The 18,035-nt window shown below is 45.4% G+C and overlaps 1 protein-coding gene across 6 annotated transcripts in view; it reads right to left on the bottom strand.

Moving 5' to 3' along the window:
* Positions 1-3,531: 3,531 nt before the first annotated feature.
* Positions 3,532-18,035, bottom strand: part of NDST2 (N-deacetylase and N-sulfotransferase 2) — a 125,746-nt gene continuing 111,242 nt past the window's right edge. For all 6 annotated transcript variants that reach the window (XM_030951015.1, XM_030951016.1, XM_030951017.1 and 3 more), the window contains 10 exons: positions 16,986-17,171; positions 16,461-16,589; positions 12,693-12,875; positions 11,792-11,888; positions 10,519-10,642; positions 8,855-9,029; positions 8,462-8,632; positions 7,021-7,130; positions 5,428-5,530; positions 3,532-5,275 (listed from right to left, as the gene is read on the bottom strand). In XM_030951015.1, the coding sequence (XP_030806875.1) occupies positions 5,150-5,275; positions 5,428-5,530; positions 7,021-7,130; positions 8,462-8,632; positions 8,855-9,029; positions 10,519-10,642; positions 11,792-11,888; positions 12,693-12,875; positions 16,461-16,589; positions 16,986-17,171 (1,404 nt within the window). In that variant the 3' untranslated portion in view covers positions 3,532-5,149. The remainder of the gene's footprint in view (positions 5,276-5,427; positions 5,531-7,020; positions 7,131-8,461; positions 8,633-8,854; positions 9,030-10,518; positions 10,643-11,791; positions 11,889-12,692; positions 12,876-16,460; positions 16,590-16,985; positions 17,172-18,035) is intronic.

The following is an 18,035-nucleotide window of genomic DNA, read 5'->3' as shown; positions in this document are numbered from 1 at the left end:
ACTAGTTTTAATTTTTTTTTTGCTTGGGTTTGGTTTTTATCAAGCCTGGAACTGTGGTATTTTGGAGCACAATACAGCTTTTACTTTCCCAGCTTTTTTAGCACCAGCTTGGCTATTGCTACACAGTGCTGGAGTGCTCTGTGGAACCGTGGAAACTTCAGTCAGTGGAGATGGGGTAAGCATTGAAGTACCCATGAAGTTCTTCACCACCTCTGGGTCAAAGTTGTCAGCTGTAACAACATGGCATAAATTTAGAATAGTTTTCTATTAGAGGCAGAAAAGTTGTATTTTTCTTACCTAGACATTAAGAGACAGGCAGGATATAAAAATGAATTTTTCAGGATGTAACTGGGAAGAGAATGTGCCAAAAGAGATATATGTTCTCACAATGATCTGCTACCACTGACTTTTTTTAAACTGAGGTGTAGAAGGTAAAAGCTTGGGCCAGCAGGACTTCTCAGCATCTGCTCACCATGACTGTTGCAGGAGTTTTCTTTTAAACCCTTTTAAGCCATAGATCAAATGGCTCTCAACTAGAGTTTATTTAAAATACTTTGTGTTCTCTCTTTCTGTGCCTGAATTTAAGTGCCATTGACATGATTATGGTGAAGGCAGGATCTTCTGGTTGGTGGATTTTTTTTAAACTGCCTCCCCCTCACTATCTCCTTGCCTCCAGAATTATTCAAATGTGGCTTTTGAACTCATTTCTGCTTCCTGTTTCCATGTTAAGGGTATTCGCACTTGGGGCAGGGTGGTGGAGGCACCTCTCCCAAAGTAGCATTAATTTGTGGAAGCTGGAAGTGCAGCTGGGGCTGTTCTGGGTGAGGGTTTTTATTTGAGCTGAGGATTTGTGAGTGCTTTCCCTGAGGGCACCATGCAGATGAACCATGTGTGCTGTCAGGAGCTGCCATTACTGAGTAGTGTTTCTGCCTCTTGTAAAGACTGATTGTGCTCTCTAAACAAGTGACTTTTTATCTTGAGGGCATTGTCTGCTCCCAGTTACAGTATTCATAACTACTCCATGCTGTCCAGGCTGCACTGCACAATTCCTTTTTTGCCATGAAGGAGTTGTGAGTTTTAAGGGGAAAATGGTGGAAATGCATTAAATCCAGTACATATCTGGTATATGTATGTAGCATGCACTGTCCCTGACATTTCCTTCCATGTCCTACTTAAATTGGCTCATTTAAGTCAGCCGAGAACTTTTTCTCTAAGTCCTGAAAAGCACCTTTTGCAGTGACCTGGGGGTTATGGCCCAGCCTGATTTATGATCCTGTCACCCTAAGTGACATAACTACAAGCTGGATTCTGACTGCTGCGATGGTGTCACCACTATGGACCTGCTGGTTTTCAAGAATTGTGGAGTGATGTGAGAGCTGACAATGCTATGGAGATGAGAAAGGTGAGAAACCAAGTCTTGGAAGAAAGCCACTTTCTAAAGCTAAAAATAGATTCTTTATTTCTACATAGAATACTGGAGATAAGTGTCAGGAATACTTTTTGTAGCAAAACAACCTGCTAAGTGTTTCAGAGGTGAATATTACTTGGTTTATTGTGTTTTTTAACCCCCACAAGCCTTTAAGAAAAAAGGAACAAACAAACTGATAAATGGAGAGATGGTACCAGTGTTCCATCTATGTTCTGCTATGTGATGGGGGATGCGATTCCTGGATTGAGGCAGCCTGAAAACACTTGTATGTGCTGGCTGCTACTGTATGTGGTGGTGTCTTGTGTGCAGTTGCACCATGTCAGCCAGGAGTCCCTCAGGATTCACCACTGATTCATTTGGCACGTTCAGACCTGTTTATCATTACTTTTCTGGCCATGTTACTACTGATACAGCAAAATGATCAGCAAGGAATCAAAGGTTTTTCTTTCCAACTGCATGTAAGGGCTGAAAAATGTCAGGAAGAGGTTGATCAAGTGGCTTGTTAGATTCCTGTGTGTCATTCTGAGTTCCAGGAGCTGCAGGCTTCTGTCAGGGATATTTGTCTTTGCAGTGCTGTCATCCAATGAAAATTGCAATTTTCAGTGATCAGCTTTTTATGTAGAATTGATACATGATGCCACCTACAGAGAAATTCTCTAGTTCCCTTAGGTCTTCACCCTATAGCTGAGATTCATACCAGTGCTCCCTGAATGTTGTGCTGACTAGAAAGAGGCAGCAGACAACTTTTAAGTATTTTCCCAATTGAATTCCTGAGGTGGTTTGCAAGCACAAGATCCAAAAGAGTTTCCTGTTGTTGTTTTGCCAGTTCTCACCTCTCATGCACCTGGCTATAAGAATTACATGGCCTTCTGCTTCCTGGCCAAATGACTCCTTTTTAAATGGGAGTTGCATCAGCCTAAAGAATTTTTTAAAATACATTATCAAAAAACCCCTTAAGGTCCTGTTTCATGCTTATCATTTTCCTTTGCCTTAGAAGTGAACTGGTTACCATGAACTTCTCTGATGCAGTAGTGAGGCCAGAAGGTGAGGTTTGTTTCTACTATGGAAGGGTGAGGATCTGGAATGTTTTACTGTCAAATGGGTCAGTATCTAGTACCCAGTGTCTCTCACTGAAAAGATGGGGTTTGTTAGCTTTTTTGTATCACAGAGCTTCTGATATTATACATGCTTCTCTTAGGAGGCAGTGTTTGATTCCACAGCTTTGAAGAGATGTCTGGAAGGCAGGTAGCTTCTGCATCCATGTGCTGTCAGAGAAAGGTAGCAGATTGGAAAAGCTCTTCATCGGGTAAGGATGTCCTATAGTTGGAGCTGACCACAGCAGATGCTTTGTCTGTCATTAGTATAAGCAGTAAGAACTAGTGCAGTACAGAAATTAAGCAACCAGGGGAAGAAAGAAATAGATAATGAGACTCCACAGTTGCCATTTGCTGCCTTGAGTGACAGACTATTACCAGTAAAGTAACACTGACTTACTGAGCTCCTCCCAACATTTATTCCTCAAACCACATTTATTTTTACTGGGCCTCTCCTCAAAGATGTACCATAGTCTGAGGTAAAGCATGAAAGGTTGTCACATAGTCTGTGTGACAACCTATAATGAATTAAGACCAGGAAAACATTTAAGGGAGCAGCACAATCATTGGTCCTGGGATTCTTCTTGCTGCTGCCAGGGTTATTTGTGAAGTGTCTGGTGGAGGGAGAGCTGTAGGACTGTTTTGCAATGCTCTCACAAGCATGACTATTCAAACAATGTTTTCCTTCCAGTTTTTACTGTGAGGGCTGCTGTGCCAGGCACACCTGGACAGGAGCTACACAGCCAAGCTCTGCTATGGGAGGCACAGCAGCTGGAAACAACTGCAGTAGCTAGGAATGGCCCCAAAGTCACCACTATTGTAAACCAGTAAGAATGAGTCTCAAACTCCAGGCTGGCTGCAAGTAGCACATTCCTTCTACCTTGTTTCAAATGTAAGTTAAACGCCACTGTTGCCCTTCCAAATACCAGGCCTAAGGAGGAGAATTTCCAGTTTTTCTTACCCTTGTACCAGCTTAGGGTCCATGACACCACTCCAAATCATCACAAAGAAGAAAAATAAGTAGTACATTTATTGAATCTCCACTTACTTCTACTTCTAGCCTTTATTGAGACACATGTGCTCAGCTTCGAGAGCCAAGAATTTCTTCATTATCATTCAATGTGAATGATGCTATACATGAATCAAGTGCAGGAAGTTGGGCTTTTCTCTCTAAGAGGAATGAGAGAGGGGTTTCTAGTCTTTCCATCTGTTTTTTGGCTGCACAAAATAACCCTTTCCAAGGGCACATGAAATAAAATACTATATTGCATACTATATACATTTACATACAACGGTAAATGCACCATTCATTCAGAAATACACAATACCTAAGGCTCAATGGAAAAGCTCCGTTGAAGCAACTTCTCTCTGGATGAGAGAGAAGTGGCTTGTGACAGTTGTGAATGTTTCCATAACTTGTTCATGTGGATCCTGCCCCACTGCAGCACTCTCCAAGGACCACCTGTGCCTGGGAAGGAGGGCTCAAAGAAAATATGTACAACCATGATGGAGGATTTCCTCTGAGAATAATTATCCAATTATCCAATAACTGCAGGAGGAGGCAAAGTACCTTAGTGTACTTTGGAGAAGCAGAAGCCCTTTTAGGCATAGGAAACCACTTCTGGTGCAAAGCCGCTCCTTTATATCTGAACCATAGGCGTGCAAGAAGATTAAAACAGTCCTAGCACCTGGACTATGTGGTAGGGGTGTTGGAACTGTTGGAAAGGGATTTTTTTTAAGCTGATCAGGCATGGGGAACTGAATTACCTGCTTTCAGCTGTAACATCAGCCATATTTTACAGTACCTGAGCTTTGCCTCCCCCTGCTGCTGGGCTGCACTTACACACACCTCCCAAGTGCTCTACAGGGACATTACTGCTCCTTGCTTATCTTTTGACATGTGTTAAGTCCCTGCAGCGAAATACTTGCCCCGTTGCCACATGTGGCAAACCTTTTCTCTAAGATCACAAAGCAATTCATTGACCAGAGTTAGCAGACAGTGTGTCCCACCCCAAGCCCTGCAGATAAGGAGGGATAAGTTACCGGTCTGTGCCCGTCCCCGCAGGTGCAGTCCCCACCCTCCCCACGCAGTGGCACTGTAAGCAATGGGCACGGGCAGAACAGCGTGTTCTTGGGCCTCGCTGTGGCCAATACACTACGGATAAAAGCTGGGCTTCACTGCACTGGATTCCCCTTTTATTAGGCTGCTGCTCTTTTCTCAGCAGTGGGCTCAATTGTCTCCCCTCTTCAGCCTTTACTTCCAGGCTCAGAGGAACAACACATTAACTCCAGCTCGTGCCTGTTTCATAGACTGAGAAAAGGAATTTAAAAATACACAAAGTGTTAACTCTGCTCTCTCCCCTGCTCTAAGTAGGGCAGTCATTTCAAATCCTTCCTGTAAGTAAAAGTCAAATTGTAGTAGCACACCATTAATACTCAAGAATGTGACTTGCACTCTATGCCCCAAGGCAGTGTCAGGGCAGCAGCCCTTTCCAAGGGTGGGGCGAGGCTCCACCTGCACATTCTCTGCTCCTTTGTCCAGTTGTTTTGGCTTGACAGGAGATGGCATCATTGCACACGTTGGAGCACCACACATGCCAATGGCAGTGGGGCCAGGGAGTCCCTCTCAGCTCCAGCTAGAGTTTTGCAGCTCCTCTCGGAGCCAGGTTGGAAGGGGCTGCCCCAGTCTGTTCATCAGCTTGGATAATTCAATGTTGTGCTCCCGGTAGAAGTCTCTTAGAAAGAGCCGTGACTGTGGAAAAAAAAGACCACATGAGCATGAAAGGTGTTACCCTCAACACGTGCTCCACAGGTCATCTGGGACAGATGGTAGGAAAATCCATGTGGGTTTGCTGGGATGTTTCTACTTCTCTTGTTGCCAAGAGATTTGAGACAGCTACTCACCAAGGAATCCATATCGGGGTATTTCCTTCCTTTACTCTTTCCTAGGCATTTAGTCTTTCCTCCATCTAGCAGCTGGCACCAAAATCCTTTTGCTTCATCAAATCTGAAAAAGACATTTATCTTTGAAAGATACAGCCACATACCCAATTAGCAGTAGCAGCAATTAAGTAACTCCATAGTTATTTCCTATTTCAGTGCTTTACCTATTTATTTTGTGGTATTGGTTCCTTGGATTTTTTTAGCACTGGACTACTTTGACAAGAAATTTATTACAAACATGATAGTTTCAGCTTTGTGCAAATTTCAGATGTACCATGGTTACACAATTTGCCTGTTCAGCTGGGGGAAAGATAATAATCAGTTTTCTGGTGCACGTAAATTCTTTTAAGTCTCCTCACTGTAGTTGAGTATTAGACAATCCCCTGACTGTTTATTAAGTGTCAAGTGTTTCTTTTCTTGCTAAAACACAGGCATGAGGCAATGCTGGGAACCATGTCTGGATCTAGCCTGGTCTGTCCCTTCAGCTGGCCAAAGGTGAGCTTGAGGTTTGAGCAGGTCCCCTGAAGAAATTGGAGGCAAGCTGACAAATCCCATCTATTTTCTGACTTGGCTGAGGGGTACTGGCAGTACCTCTACTGTAGATACTCCATTCACCATCAGCACATGTGCTGCAGCAAGTGAAGCTTTCAAGTAACCCGACATTTCTCTAAATCTGTTCTCCCCTGAGGAGCTCTGTGGGAGAGCTCTGGGGGAATCCTTTGGAAACAGCTGTAGGGGGAGAACTGAATTAGTTGTCCTCTCTTTACTGTGAAAGGAAAGGGCAATTGTTTTGTGCCTGCATGCATGCATCCCCACCCACCATCCTCAGATGGCATAGGCTGTGACAGCAGAGAAGATGGGAAAACATGTTTCAGCTGCAAAGAACAATATTCAGCATCTTCAGTGGGCTTGCAGAGTTGCCACTGAACACTGGTATGGCCACAGTACACCTTCAACAGCACTTAATCTATTCAGTTAACTGTACATGCAGTGTGGGCAAGATCACAGTCAGGGCTCAGAACATCCTGTAACTGTAGCAGTGAGGTGGTGCCTCTGCTAATGCTCTCTCAGACAGCTCTGGGCACCTGTCAAATCCACATCATCTCTAATAACAGGCTCTTTACCTCAAAACTGTGCAGTGCAGCCCTAATCTCCATCTGGGTAAAGATAGGAGCAGATTGTCACACATTTTTTATCATACCTCCTCTACTTTTTGTCAGATACAGCTATAACAGAAAGCATAAGGAGTACTACTAATTCCAGCACCTTTTCTGAAACACAAAGACCAAGTGGAAAAAATATCATAGTTACTGCTGTGAACAACTTCATTCTTCATAACAGTGTCAGAACCTTGTCCTTCCCCTATAATTTCAGGAAACACCAAGGTGTGATTCCAGTCTCCACAAAGCATCTCATGCTATCTGAATCTAATTTTAGGGTTAGGCATAACTGTGAAACCTTGGCAGATCTCCTGATTAAAGACAAGAAGTGTTCTTTCAATCACAGGCTTCCTGGCTGAGAAAGCATTCTCCCAAAAGGGAGCTATTTCCTTACCTGAGGGCCTGGGTGTAGTTGAAGAGTGGCGTAACTCCCAAGAACTTCTGGATATTGTCCATTACAGAGGCAGGGTTGTGTCTCAGCTCCTGACCATCCACAATGAGAAGCTGTAAAGAGAACAGTTGCCTTAGCCTCTGCCAGCTTGTGCTGACTGACACCTGTGAGCTTCCTTCATCTCCAGCTGCCCTGGCCTGTGAGTACAGGCAGCCAAAGTCTGTTTGTTCTAGAACGACACTGTGGGGGATGTGGCCCATTTGTCACCAGAGATAGAGAAGTTATGATATGGTCCACAAGTACCATGTAACAGTACATCATGACAAGCTTTGCTTAATAAAGTTGTCTTTGGCCAAATGCCCTGTAACTAAGCACGAAGGCCCAGCAGCAGCATGTACAGATTGTCTCTGGAAACCCTTTTTGTTTGGATATCAGCAGCCATTGTGCTAGGTATTCTCCTGTTACATGTCTCATAGACAATGAACAACATTTGTGCTAATAAATTATCTACTCCAAATAACAGAATGGAGCAATAGTCACATGAACTAAAGACTGACCTGCAGTAAGAACAAGGAGGTGTGTGTTTAGCTCCGTCATTCCTCAAGCAATAACCTCCAGGAATAGCAAGGCAATGAGATACAAGCCTAAGAATGCTTTACCATCTCTTAGTCTTGACAGATCTGTCATGTACAGTTCAGGCTCTGCTGCTTTGGCAGAGAATAACAGACCAAATGGACATTATAACCCTCTGCTGGATTACAGACTGTCTTAAGAATAACCCCAGCAGCAGAAAGAACTTGAAAAAACATCCTGACTCACAGTAATCACATATATATATATATAGACAAAGATCAATAGATAGATAATCTTAGACAGTTTAGAAACTTCTTCAGAATTTAGAGACCGAAATAGTCTACACTGTCTATTCATTTGCATTTTTGCAAATTTGTACACAAAACACTGAATCCTGACATCTCTGCAGTGAACTTTCCCTTCAGCAGACAGCTAAAGGCTTCACAACAAGGGAACTAACAAGAGGCAGAGTCCACAAGCCTCTCTGTAAAGCAATAAAACCACAGCAAGTGGCTGAAAGACCTTCTGGGCCTGAAGAAGGTCCCTGGACTGCAGACTGCCAAGATGAAAGGAAGGGAGTGCTAACACTGCTGTTCTTGCTGAAATTCCCAGAACTGTGGAGCATTCTAGGAGATCACAGTATCCTCGTGCACTCATTTTCTTTTACAAATACAATAAAGTGCAAAATTGGAGTATTCAAGCCTAATTTCTTACCCACTCATAACAGGAGAAAGGAAGTAGTGGCTTTTGTTGCAAAAGACAAGAAAGAAGGTAAAATTAAAATTATGGGGGGTGCACATGCTCATGAATCAGTTTGTTCCCCTCTCCTCTCCACTAAACCTGCAGGGGGCTCCACAAGCAGCTCTCCTACCTGCCCAGAGGGATAGTAGGTGAGCCAGCGCTCCAGGTGGGTGGAATACCAGCCGGGGAACAGGCATCGGCTCTGCAGGGTGCGCAGCTCCTGCGGGGCCTGCGGCTTCGCAGAGATCACTTGGTAGAAAGTGTAATTGAGCGCCACAGGGTCGTTGTGAGCACGCTGGTGCTGAAAAACACAAGCTGGATTCAGGAGCAGCAACAGGATTCTGCCTTACGCTTCTCAGTGCAGATCCCAATGACTCAGCACAGCCACCCACCAATGCCTCTGTATGTGAATGTGTCCGCACCCTGCAGGGAACCTGCCTCCTCTAGGAAAGCACATCCCTTTCTACCTCCCCCACTGAAATATCTCCGTGGCTGTTACCCCAGCCCAGCGCAGGGAAGTTACCTGATACCACGAATAGGCTCGGTCAGCAGGGTTAATCAGAACAGTGATGATTTTGGCTCGAGGCAGCAGGGCTGCACCACGTTTTGGTACCACCTCTGTGTCAAAGTAATTGGCACTCTTCTCAAACATGAAGTCTGTGCTGGCATTGGAGGGAATGGGAAAGAATTCCATGTACCTGTCAAACAGATGAGATGCTGGTGAGCAGCATGGCCCAACAAGAAAAGGCACAGCCCCACGATGCCCTTACTCCTCTTCAACAGACACAGCTGCAGCAAAATTCCACCTCCCCAGTAATGCAGGGGATGAGCAAAGGAGTGCAGATGTAGCAGAGGTGTGACTCAAAAAGGGGTGGTGGCACATGACAAAGAAAGTTGAGAAATGATACCAATGTAAGGAAGTATTTTGCTGAGAGTGTGTTCCCCGAGTCCCTGGGCATTGGAAGGAAAAACCTGAGAGTAAGGTCCCAGTTGCAAGCTTTAGCAGGAAAGAAAGACATTTTGTCCAAGAGTAAGGTCAGAATCATCTGCCTGCCTTGTCACCAACCGCTTAAACCTGTCTAAAGCATTTATCTCTTTGTACCTCAGTCCATAGCTGAGGTACAGGGTAAAGAGCTCTGGCCTGACTCACAGGAGCTTGTTGAATGAGTAACATGGAAACTCTAAGGTATTTGATTAACAAGGTAAGAGGGTAAGGTGAGCTGGGGACTGTGAAGCACTGGAAGGCTGATCTGTGCTCAAATCTAAGCTGTGCAACAAACCCAAATTCCGTGTTAAATATAAAGATTCTCCCCTTGCATGTGACGCCACACTCTGATCAATCTGGAGGACTTTCCCAGGGGATGCACATAGAAGCCTTCACTTTCTAACCTGTCAGCTAGTGCAACTGCTCTGTAGTGGTTGACTTCCGTGAGCTCTGCTCAAGTACTAACCATCTTCCAGTATCTTTTCAAAAGTCCCCTAAATGATTAGAGAAGTCAATCTCCCACAATTCGTGGATAAAGAAATCCCAGAATGGCTTTGTGCCACACAGCCATCCCTCAGAGCCATGCACAAGGGAGGCCAGTGCCACTGTCAGCCAAAGTTACTGCTTTGAGTAAGAAACACCTTTAAACTTTCTCTCCCTGGAAACACAGTGGCATAATAATGCCATGGTGACACTAGAATTTGCTTGCCAGTTGGAAACTTCTACATGTAAACACCAAGGTATGCATATGGATACTGGAGCCAGCACAAGGAACACAGTGGTTGTTCTAAGTGTCAAGGCTGTTGAGAACAATAGCAGGGAAGTTGTCTCCTCCAGTATTGTGTTTTAATTCTGAAACCATGAAGAACTTTGTAATGAGAACATTGCTGTCTGTTTTGCATGTCAACGTAACTTCATGACAGCAGTGCATTCATCAAAGACTTGCTGAATTTTTAAAGCTAATTCATACCTACAGCTCTCCTGATGAAGAGTCAGTAAAATGAGAAACTGCTTGTGCTGCTCCTGGGACTACACAGCTGGGTTACCAGGAAAACAGAAAGCATGCACTGAGCAAAGCAAGGAAAACAACTGTTCAGAAACAGAGAAGCTGCTAAGGGGGATGAGGCAGACATACAGAGAGACTTGGGAGAAGGCAACATGGGTGCACCATATCACAGAAGAACATGTGTCAGGTCTCTTACCAATCAATTCCTTTGTGATAGTTGGGGCCATTAAAAAACTGGATCTCCTCAAAGGTGGATGGACTTGGGAAGTTACTGGTCACAGCTGGATGCATGGTCAAGAAGAAGTGCACAGCTGTTGTGCCTGCAACAGGAACCAGTTAACGGGACCTGGGTCACACAATGCTTTGGCTGAATTAAAAGCTTACCTACACTGCAAGAAACTGTTCCCAGATGGGCACACTCCTCTCCTTGTAGCTGACTAACCCCATAACTCACGCAGTTTACAACAGCAGCGACACCAAGCACTGCTCAGTCAAGTTCAATCCACATTTTAACTCATGCAGCTGATTGGAATTGCCTCCTTTGCAAGACATCTGCCACCCATCCAGCTACTCCCATGCCAGTGGCACAGCCACACCGTCATGTGGCAGAACACAAACATGCCACATGAGAGGTGGCCTGGGCAGGACGTGTGCTAGGGACAACATTAGTGTCCTGGGGTGAGAACTCCACCAGAGATGCCTTGTCCTGCCTTTGCTGTAGATGTTTTCCCTTTACCCTGCCCTTACTGAGCCACCTGCAATTAGCCTGGGTCATGATACAGGAGGCTTCATGCTGCACACACACCATCAGAGCTTCCCAGTGACACAGCCAGGGGACAGCAGCTCTCCTGGCACAAGCTTTGTTCCAAGTCCAGGATTGCCATTTGCTGTGAATAGTTGGTGCTGCTGTTGCATTACGCAGAAAGCCGAGGCTTGAAGACCTGGTCTTAGATGAAGAGATTTTGCTCTCTTCAGCCTAGAAGGGAATCATCAGTACAGTATACACAGCTATGTCACTGCCAACCACAATGCCACAGCAGTTTAAAGGTGGTGACAGAGATCAGACAAAGGAGTTTCTCTCCCTCCCAATGACTGTGACATGGAGCATGCAGTGGGTACACAGATCTGCAGCAATAAAAGCACTAGGGGACATTCATTGTAGTGTTTGCTAAGTGTGTGTGCTTAGTCCTGCTGACAGCCTGTTTGTGACACACCAAGGTCACAGGTTCTCTGAGCTTACATGGAAAGCCGAAACAGGCAGGGCAAGCCAAGCACAGTGCCAGGGGGAAAAGTACTGACAGACTTGCCAGATTTAGGTTAGAATATATCTGAGATTGTCTGAAATGTCCTCTGTGGCCATTTGGCAGCTTGTGCAAAGGGCAGCCATACAGAGCTATAGCATGGACCTTTCCAGTTCTCTGCAAGAGTGAGATGGAAGCCACGGTCCATAATAACAGTGTTCACATTACCAGTTTTCTGAGGTCCCACGATGAGGAACTTGGGGAGTCGATCACATGTTTTCTCTTTCGACCAGATATCCTTGTGCCTTTTATCATCACAGGGATTCTGTAGCACAAGTGATGAGATTAAGCATTACCACAGAAGGTAATGGCAAGGGGAGGAAAAGCTGGAAAGGCCAGTCCTCTGGGGAAAATGCTATTAGCATATGAAGAACACTTCAGAGCCCCACTGCTGCTCTGCCAGGCATCAAGTGTTAAGTAAAAACACTGGGGACTATTTTCAAAAGCTCCAGTGACACGGGATCCAAAGTCCCTCTGAGAGTGTTAACCACAGGCCTTGCCCTATGTAGCCATACTGGGCTGGGCCACCGTGACAGCACAGCTCAGCATCTGTGAACTTCTGGCAGACAGACAACTCTATCACCTTCAGTTAATTTCATCTGCTCATTACCATGCAGAGAGCTGCTGCACTGGGATAAAATGGAATAAGTGTGTTTTTATTTAATGAACATGAATTCTGCAGTGTGAAATTACTTTGAGATTAATCACATTAACATGCCTGCAAAGCTCCTCCAGCACCAAACAGGGCTCTTGCTTGCACACTTTACATTTCACAGCAGCTTGCTCTAATACAAACCCTTTAATGACCCAAATGCCTGCAAGCTGGCCCCTGGTCATGTATGACAGTCAATCCCTGTCCCTAAGCTCACACTGTGACTGTGTCCTACTGCTCCTACTCCCCATCCCTTCCACCTTGCCATTTGTCACAGGCAGCCTGAAGCCACAAAAGTTAAACCTAAAAGCTTTATGCTTTACCCCTCTGCACCCTGGATCAGCAGTCTTGCTACACTTCAAATGTGCGTTACACCCCTTACAAAATCACTAGGAGCAGTAACAGCTGCCTTCTCACCTGCCACAAGGGATTCTTCTCCTGTGGGAAGATTTCAAAGTACTTTTTTGCAAGCTGAACTGGAGGCAGTGTTTGCAGGCGAAGGTTGGTCCAGCACTGCACAAACTTGACCAGGCTTTCAAAAGTGTACAGTCCCAGACGGTCATTCCCATAGTTGGACAGGTGTGTCATGAAGATGCTGATCTGAAAATAAAAAAGACATGGGATACTGGTAAATCAGGTAACAGAACTATTTCTGCCTAGCCTGATTCCATGGTCAGCAAGAAGCTGTTCACAACTCAGACTGCCATGGCTGTCTTGGCTGACAAATGTGCATCTGTCAGGAAACAGTCCTGGAAGACAAGAAGAACTCAGGAGAGGAGGAGCATAGACCTCTCATTGATCCCTGGGAATGATGCAGGGTCATGGTAACTGAACCCCAGATCTGTGTCCAGAACAGTTTCAAAATCCCATTCAAATGGCTCTAGGACATTTAGGTGAACAAGGCTTAGTCAGTAACTCCCTACTAGTCAAAAACCTTGCAAAGCCACTTTCATGGGAAAACAGGGGCTTCCCTTTCCCTCCCCAAGGCACAACCAGGGCAACCTCTTGAGCTGCAGTCTGCTACAGCAGGGCAGCAGGCCAGGGAGGGGGCACCACGCTGCAGGTCAGGCCACACAGCACAGGGATGGTTGTCACAGGAGTCCCTCCTGGGCCCACAGCCCATCAGCTTTCATTCTCTTTGGAGCTGACATCTCAAATGTAAAGGAACAACTGGCAACTCCCACTTTAAAATATAAACAGATGTGTCTGGGGATCTGAACAGGGACTGCAAAGAGACACTGCAGTAGGATATTGTCCTAGAAAGAGACACCGGCTGGTAAGTTTTAGCCTGCAAGAACCTTCAGCACAGGCAGCCCCTGAAAAATGTCCTGCCAAGCTTTAACATCGATGGGCAAAGTGGTACTCAATAGCTATAGCAGCTGCCTCAGCACTGCAGTGCTCAGGAGGTTGTGCACTCTCTCTGCTGTGCCAAGCCATCTCTTCCCTCAAGCAGATACATTTTCTTCCTGTCAGTTTTTCACTATTTTAATTTTTGGAAAAGAGTGTGAAGCACTCTTGTCAGCTTAACTCTAGTGTGTGGTTTTGATATGTCCCATGGAATTCAGCATCCCAGTAACATGCCCATAACACAACGGCACCTTGCCAGACATAAACCACACCTTGGCTAGAAGTTGGAAAAAGAAAAGCAGAACACTGAGGCCAGTGGAGGAATAGCTGATTTAGCACTCCTTGCCCAGTGTCTGCAAGTGCAGGGAGGGAAAATTACCTCAGTCACAGTAGGGGCACCCATTGCTGTACAGTCCTGGGTTCAATTCTGGTGACACCAGGTAAGGTCAGGAGGCAGTGACAGGCTTCCCTGGCAGGGGGCAGGAATGGCTTTCCCACTCACAGCAGGAAAAGAGCAAAATGGGGAAGCAGGAGACAGATGGTCTTGGGATGAAGACATTTGCTGGCACTGAGGAAGTCTGAATTCAGTTTTCTGCCCAGTGTCACCATGGGCTGGTCTCAGCAAGAGAAGAGCTACTGATGGAAAGTAGCTCTTTGTGCCTGAGCCATCCCCAGGACCCTATGGAACAAACCTAATTCTGTCCATGAGGTGCTCACAACCCAGCATCTTTGGGTAGGCAACAGAAAACACTGGTAGGACTCTTGGGACACATGGAAAGTAAGTGAAGATCAAGATTGATCATGTTTGTCTGCCTGGGAGTTTTTCACTTCTGGTTCCCTACTGAGCTGACAGAGAGGCCCTGCCAGACAGGCTCTGGTACCTACACTTCAAAGAGCAGCATGTGCTCGGTGCTGTTATGTAAGGATGTGCTAAATACAGCACAGAGCAGAGGACAGAAAGATCTGTGTAACTGCAAGGCATGATGGCAGGAGGATCTCATGTTGTATTTTGCCCCCTTTCTTTGGGAGACATCAGGGAGGTTCTGTGACAGCAAAATATGCCTCATCCCTTTGACTTGCTGGTGAAATACACAGAGGAAAAAATTTCTGTATGAGGAGTCTGGCTCACTGGCACATATCAAGTATCGCAGCAGGAAGGACAAAGGACACCACCTGGGACCCCTTCAAGATTTCCAAAATAAAAAAAACCAGCCTGCATGAGGTCCAACTTAGCAACTGAGTCTCAAGACTGACTACATTTGGTAAAACGGCTCACACAGCTAATGCTGCCACCTGCAAACAGTCACAAGCAACTGCATTTGGAAGAAGACAAACCCAGCCGATGAGCCATTTCCCTGGACTTTTGAGTGTGCAGTCACAGCCTGTAACATGTGCACTGTATAACAAGGCCTGGCAGCCTGCTCTGCCCCCTCACAGCTATTGCCAGAACAGCTCCAAGCACTGCTTCTGACATAAGCTACACTCAAGGGCCATCTCCCTCCCTTCCTCTCATCCACACCCACTGACTCTGCAGACTGACTTGGAAGTAACACCTCTCTCCTCTCCACTCCCTTCTGCTGTCAGTGTGCTGTGATTTCCCTTCTTTCACACTGAGGAAAGATGAGAGCAAAGATCCCAGAGAGCCTAGCATACAGAAACAGAAGGGTATGAGCACCCTTACAGTAACAGCAGCTGTGGGCACGGCAGTAACTGGCCGGCGCAGCGTGAGCAGAAGTGTTTGTGAGAAGCAATCAGTCTGTGCTCAGGATCAACAGCTATTCTGACATCAGACCTTGTTCACTAGTCAGAAGATCAAACATCTCCTGTTTGCACTGTGGAGTTGATCACACACATACAGGCTTGGAGACTCCTCCATGTCACTTAATGGGAGCTGGAAGTGCCAGAAAGGACTGGAAGAACATGGGCCAAGTCTGCTATGGATCACTGCTGGGGCTGCAGAGCTGGCCAGCTTTCTATCAGGCCCCTGAGATGGCTCTATCAGCAAGGGGGGGAATGCAAGGTCTGAGTCACTGTGCAAACACCAGAGGAGCTTAGAGCACAGCACTCTGCTCTGACACAGAGAAATGCTACACTGCCAAAAGGAAGCAGAAGTGTAAACATGGGAAGCATCCAAAGGTGCCTGAAAGAGTTTTAAGTCACCATGAAGAGCCAACAGTAAATCTGGCAAATAAGCTCATCCTGTATCAGAACACAATTTTCCTAAATTGTTTTTGGATCACAGATTACTGCCAGCTGCTATGACCATCACATCTTATCAGTAAATTTTAATGGATAGTTCTAGATACTATGTTTCTATTAATTCTTTGGCAGGGCCTCCTAGATCAGTAAAGATCTCTGGTTTACAGCCTAGCAACTGGTTTTCCTGGAGAAACCTATAGCCTTTACTTTCACAGAGGCTATTTCTGCATGCTTCAATATTTGACAATTACAGAGTGGGGCAAGGTGCAATTCACCCAGCATATGGGAACACAAGCCCAGAAAAGAAATGGTCAAGAGAAAAAAGCAGTTTCTTTCCATCTGACTGATCACTCCATACATAATGCAGAGAACAACCTCCCCCTTACTCCAGAATTTTATCAAGGAAGGTTTGGTTGTGGTGTGTAAAGAAAACAATTTATCTCAATAGGCAATAGAGACAGAAGGCTGGCTTCCAGACCTGAAAGTATAAACTCCTACAGCTTTTTAACTGGAACTGTCATAGACCCACAGCTGCTGCACATCCTAAACAAGCCAGAGCTGGTCACAACAAGATCTAGTCCTTTCCCATATCAGACACTGGGACAGCTGTGCATGAATTCCCCTTTCAGATGAACTTACTGGGTTCAGAAGCACTGTCAGGAAGAGCTCACCACCACGAATGCTCTTGTCCAACTCCTTTGAGCCACCAGGATACTCATTATAGAAGATAGTGTGAGTAAAAAGACCACAGGTCTGTCGAGGCAGAACCTGGCAATATCAGAAAAAAGCAAAGTTAGACAAGAGGCAGATGCAGCAGCATCTGTGTGAGAATGAGTCAAAGCAGCACTTTATGGATCAATATAAAGAGTAAGGGGTGTAAGTGACATAGGAGCAGAGGACTCTTGCTATTCCTCTCAACCACCTAACTCATCACACTGTAAACAAGCCACTGGGATTTCCATTTAGTCTGGATGGGCTTGGTTTTGCTCTCCATTCAGTACTGATCCCGGAATTGTTCTGAGAAACACAGAACTGGCATTAGCCAAGTTTTTCTTCTTTGCCTCACTTACTGATTTTGGAAACACTAGTGATATTAAGATTAATGTCTCTGATGCAGGTCATGAGAGATTCCCTGGGCAGGCAAATGGGCTCTGCTGTGCTTACCATGATTCCATTATGGATGAATCCACGCCGGTACCGGGCAGGCCGTAGGTGTGGGTATTCCTCTGTGCTCGTTACTTGGATGCTCCAAACAGATTTCCATGCCTCATAGAGCTGTGTGTGGACAGGATAAACCCCAGAATGATGGGGGGCTACAGCATAGCCCAAGTCTGTGGGAATCCCATGCTCCTGGAAGCAGAATATACAGCTTGATAATTCGGTATTTAACTAATAGCCTTAATAAGGATCAAATTTAGCAACAGCATCCAAGTTGGAGCAAGATGACAGAGATGAAAACTCTCTGGATTGGGAAACCTGAAATACTGCTCATACTTCTTGCTTTTTGCATCTGTAGAAGTAGAAGGGCGATTCTGTACCAACAAGGACATTCAGCACTGGTAACAGCTGCTGTAAGAATGGTCTTGTAGCTTGCAGCTGTGACAGATCAGATTAATTCAGAACCCCCAGGTCAGGCTCCCTGGTTACTACAAACTAATCAATGCTGTTAAGTGACACATCTCACTCCCACAATGCCTACATGTGAGCCACTAGAGACGGAGAAGAGAATTTCCTTAACTGATATAGAGAAAAGGAAGATGACTGGGATCTGTATTTTCTCTGGCAATTCAAAGAAAAGCAGACAAGGAGCAAGAGACTATTGCAGGTGAGGAGATGGGGCCTGGAGCTACATTAAAATGACAGGAAATTTCTGAATTTCTTGGGTTTTAATTCCACTAAATGGTTCTGGTAACAATATCAATGATGACAGCTCTGCCCTGGTGTTGTATGATAAAACCAGAGACCCTAAATGAAGCAATAACCTTTTCTGACTGCTAGCCTGTTTTATGTTAAATATGTGTAATTGTGTTCTGTGCTTTGTCTCTCTTTGCAAAAGACTGCATTGTTATTTAACCAGGAAAAGGAGGAGCCTAAATTGTTTCTATAATGCTGTAACTGTGCTCTGCATTCATGATCATTCCTAATCTATGTGTGTCACAGGAACACAAGACAGCAGCCTGTTATTCCCAAGGGGATTACCATCAAAAGAACCAA

The sequence above is a fragment of the Camarhynchus parvulus genome, chromosome 6 (genome assembly GCF_901933205.1).
Source record: "Camarhynchus parvulus chromosome 6, STF_HiC, whole genome shotgun sequence".
Lineage (NCBI taxonomy): Eukaryota > Metazoa > Chordata > Aves > Passeriformes > Thraupidae > Camarhynchus > Camarhynchus parvulus.
This window is presented reverse-complemented; position numbering and strand designations above follow the sequence as displayed.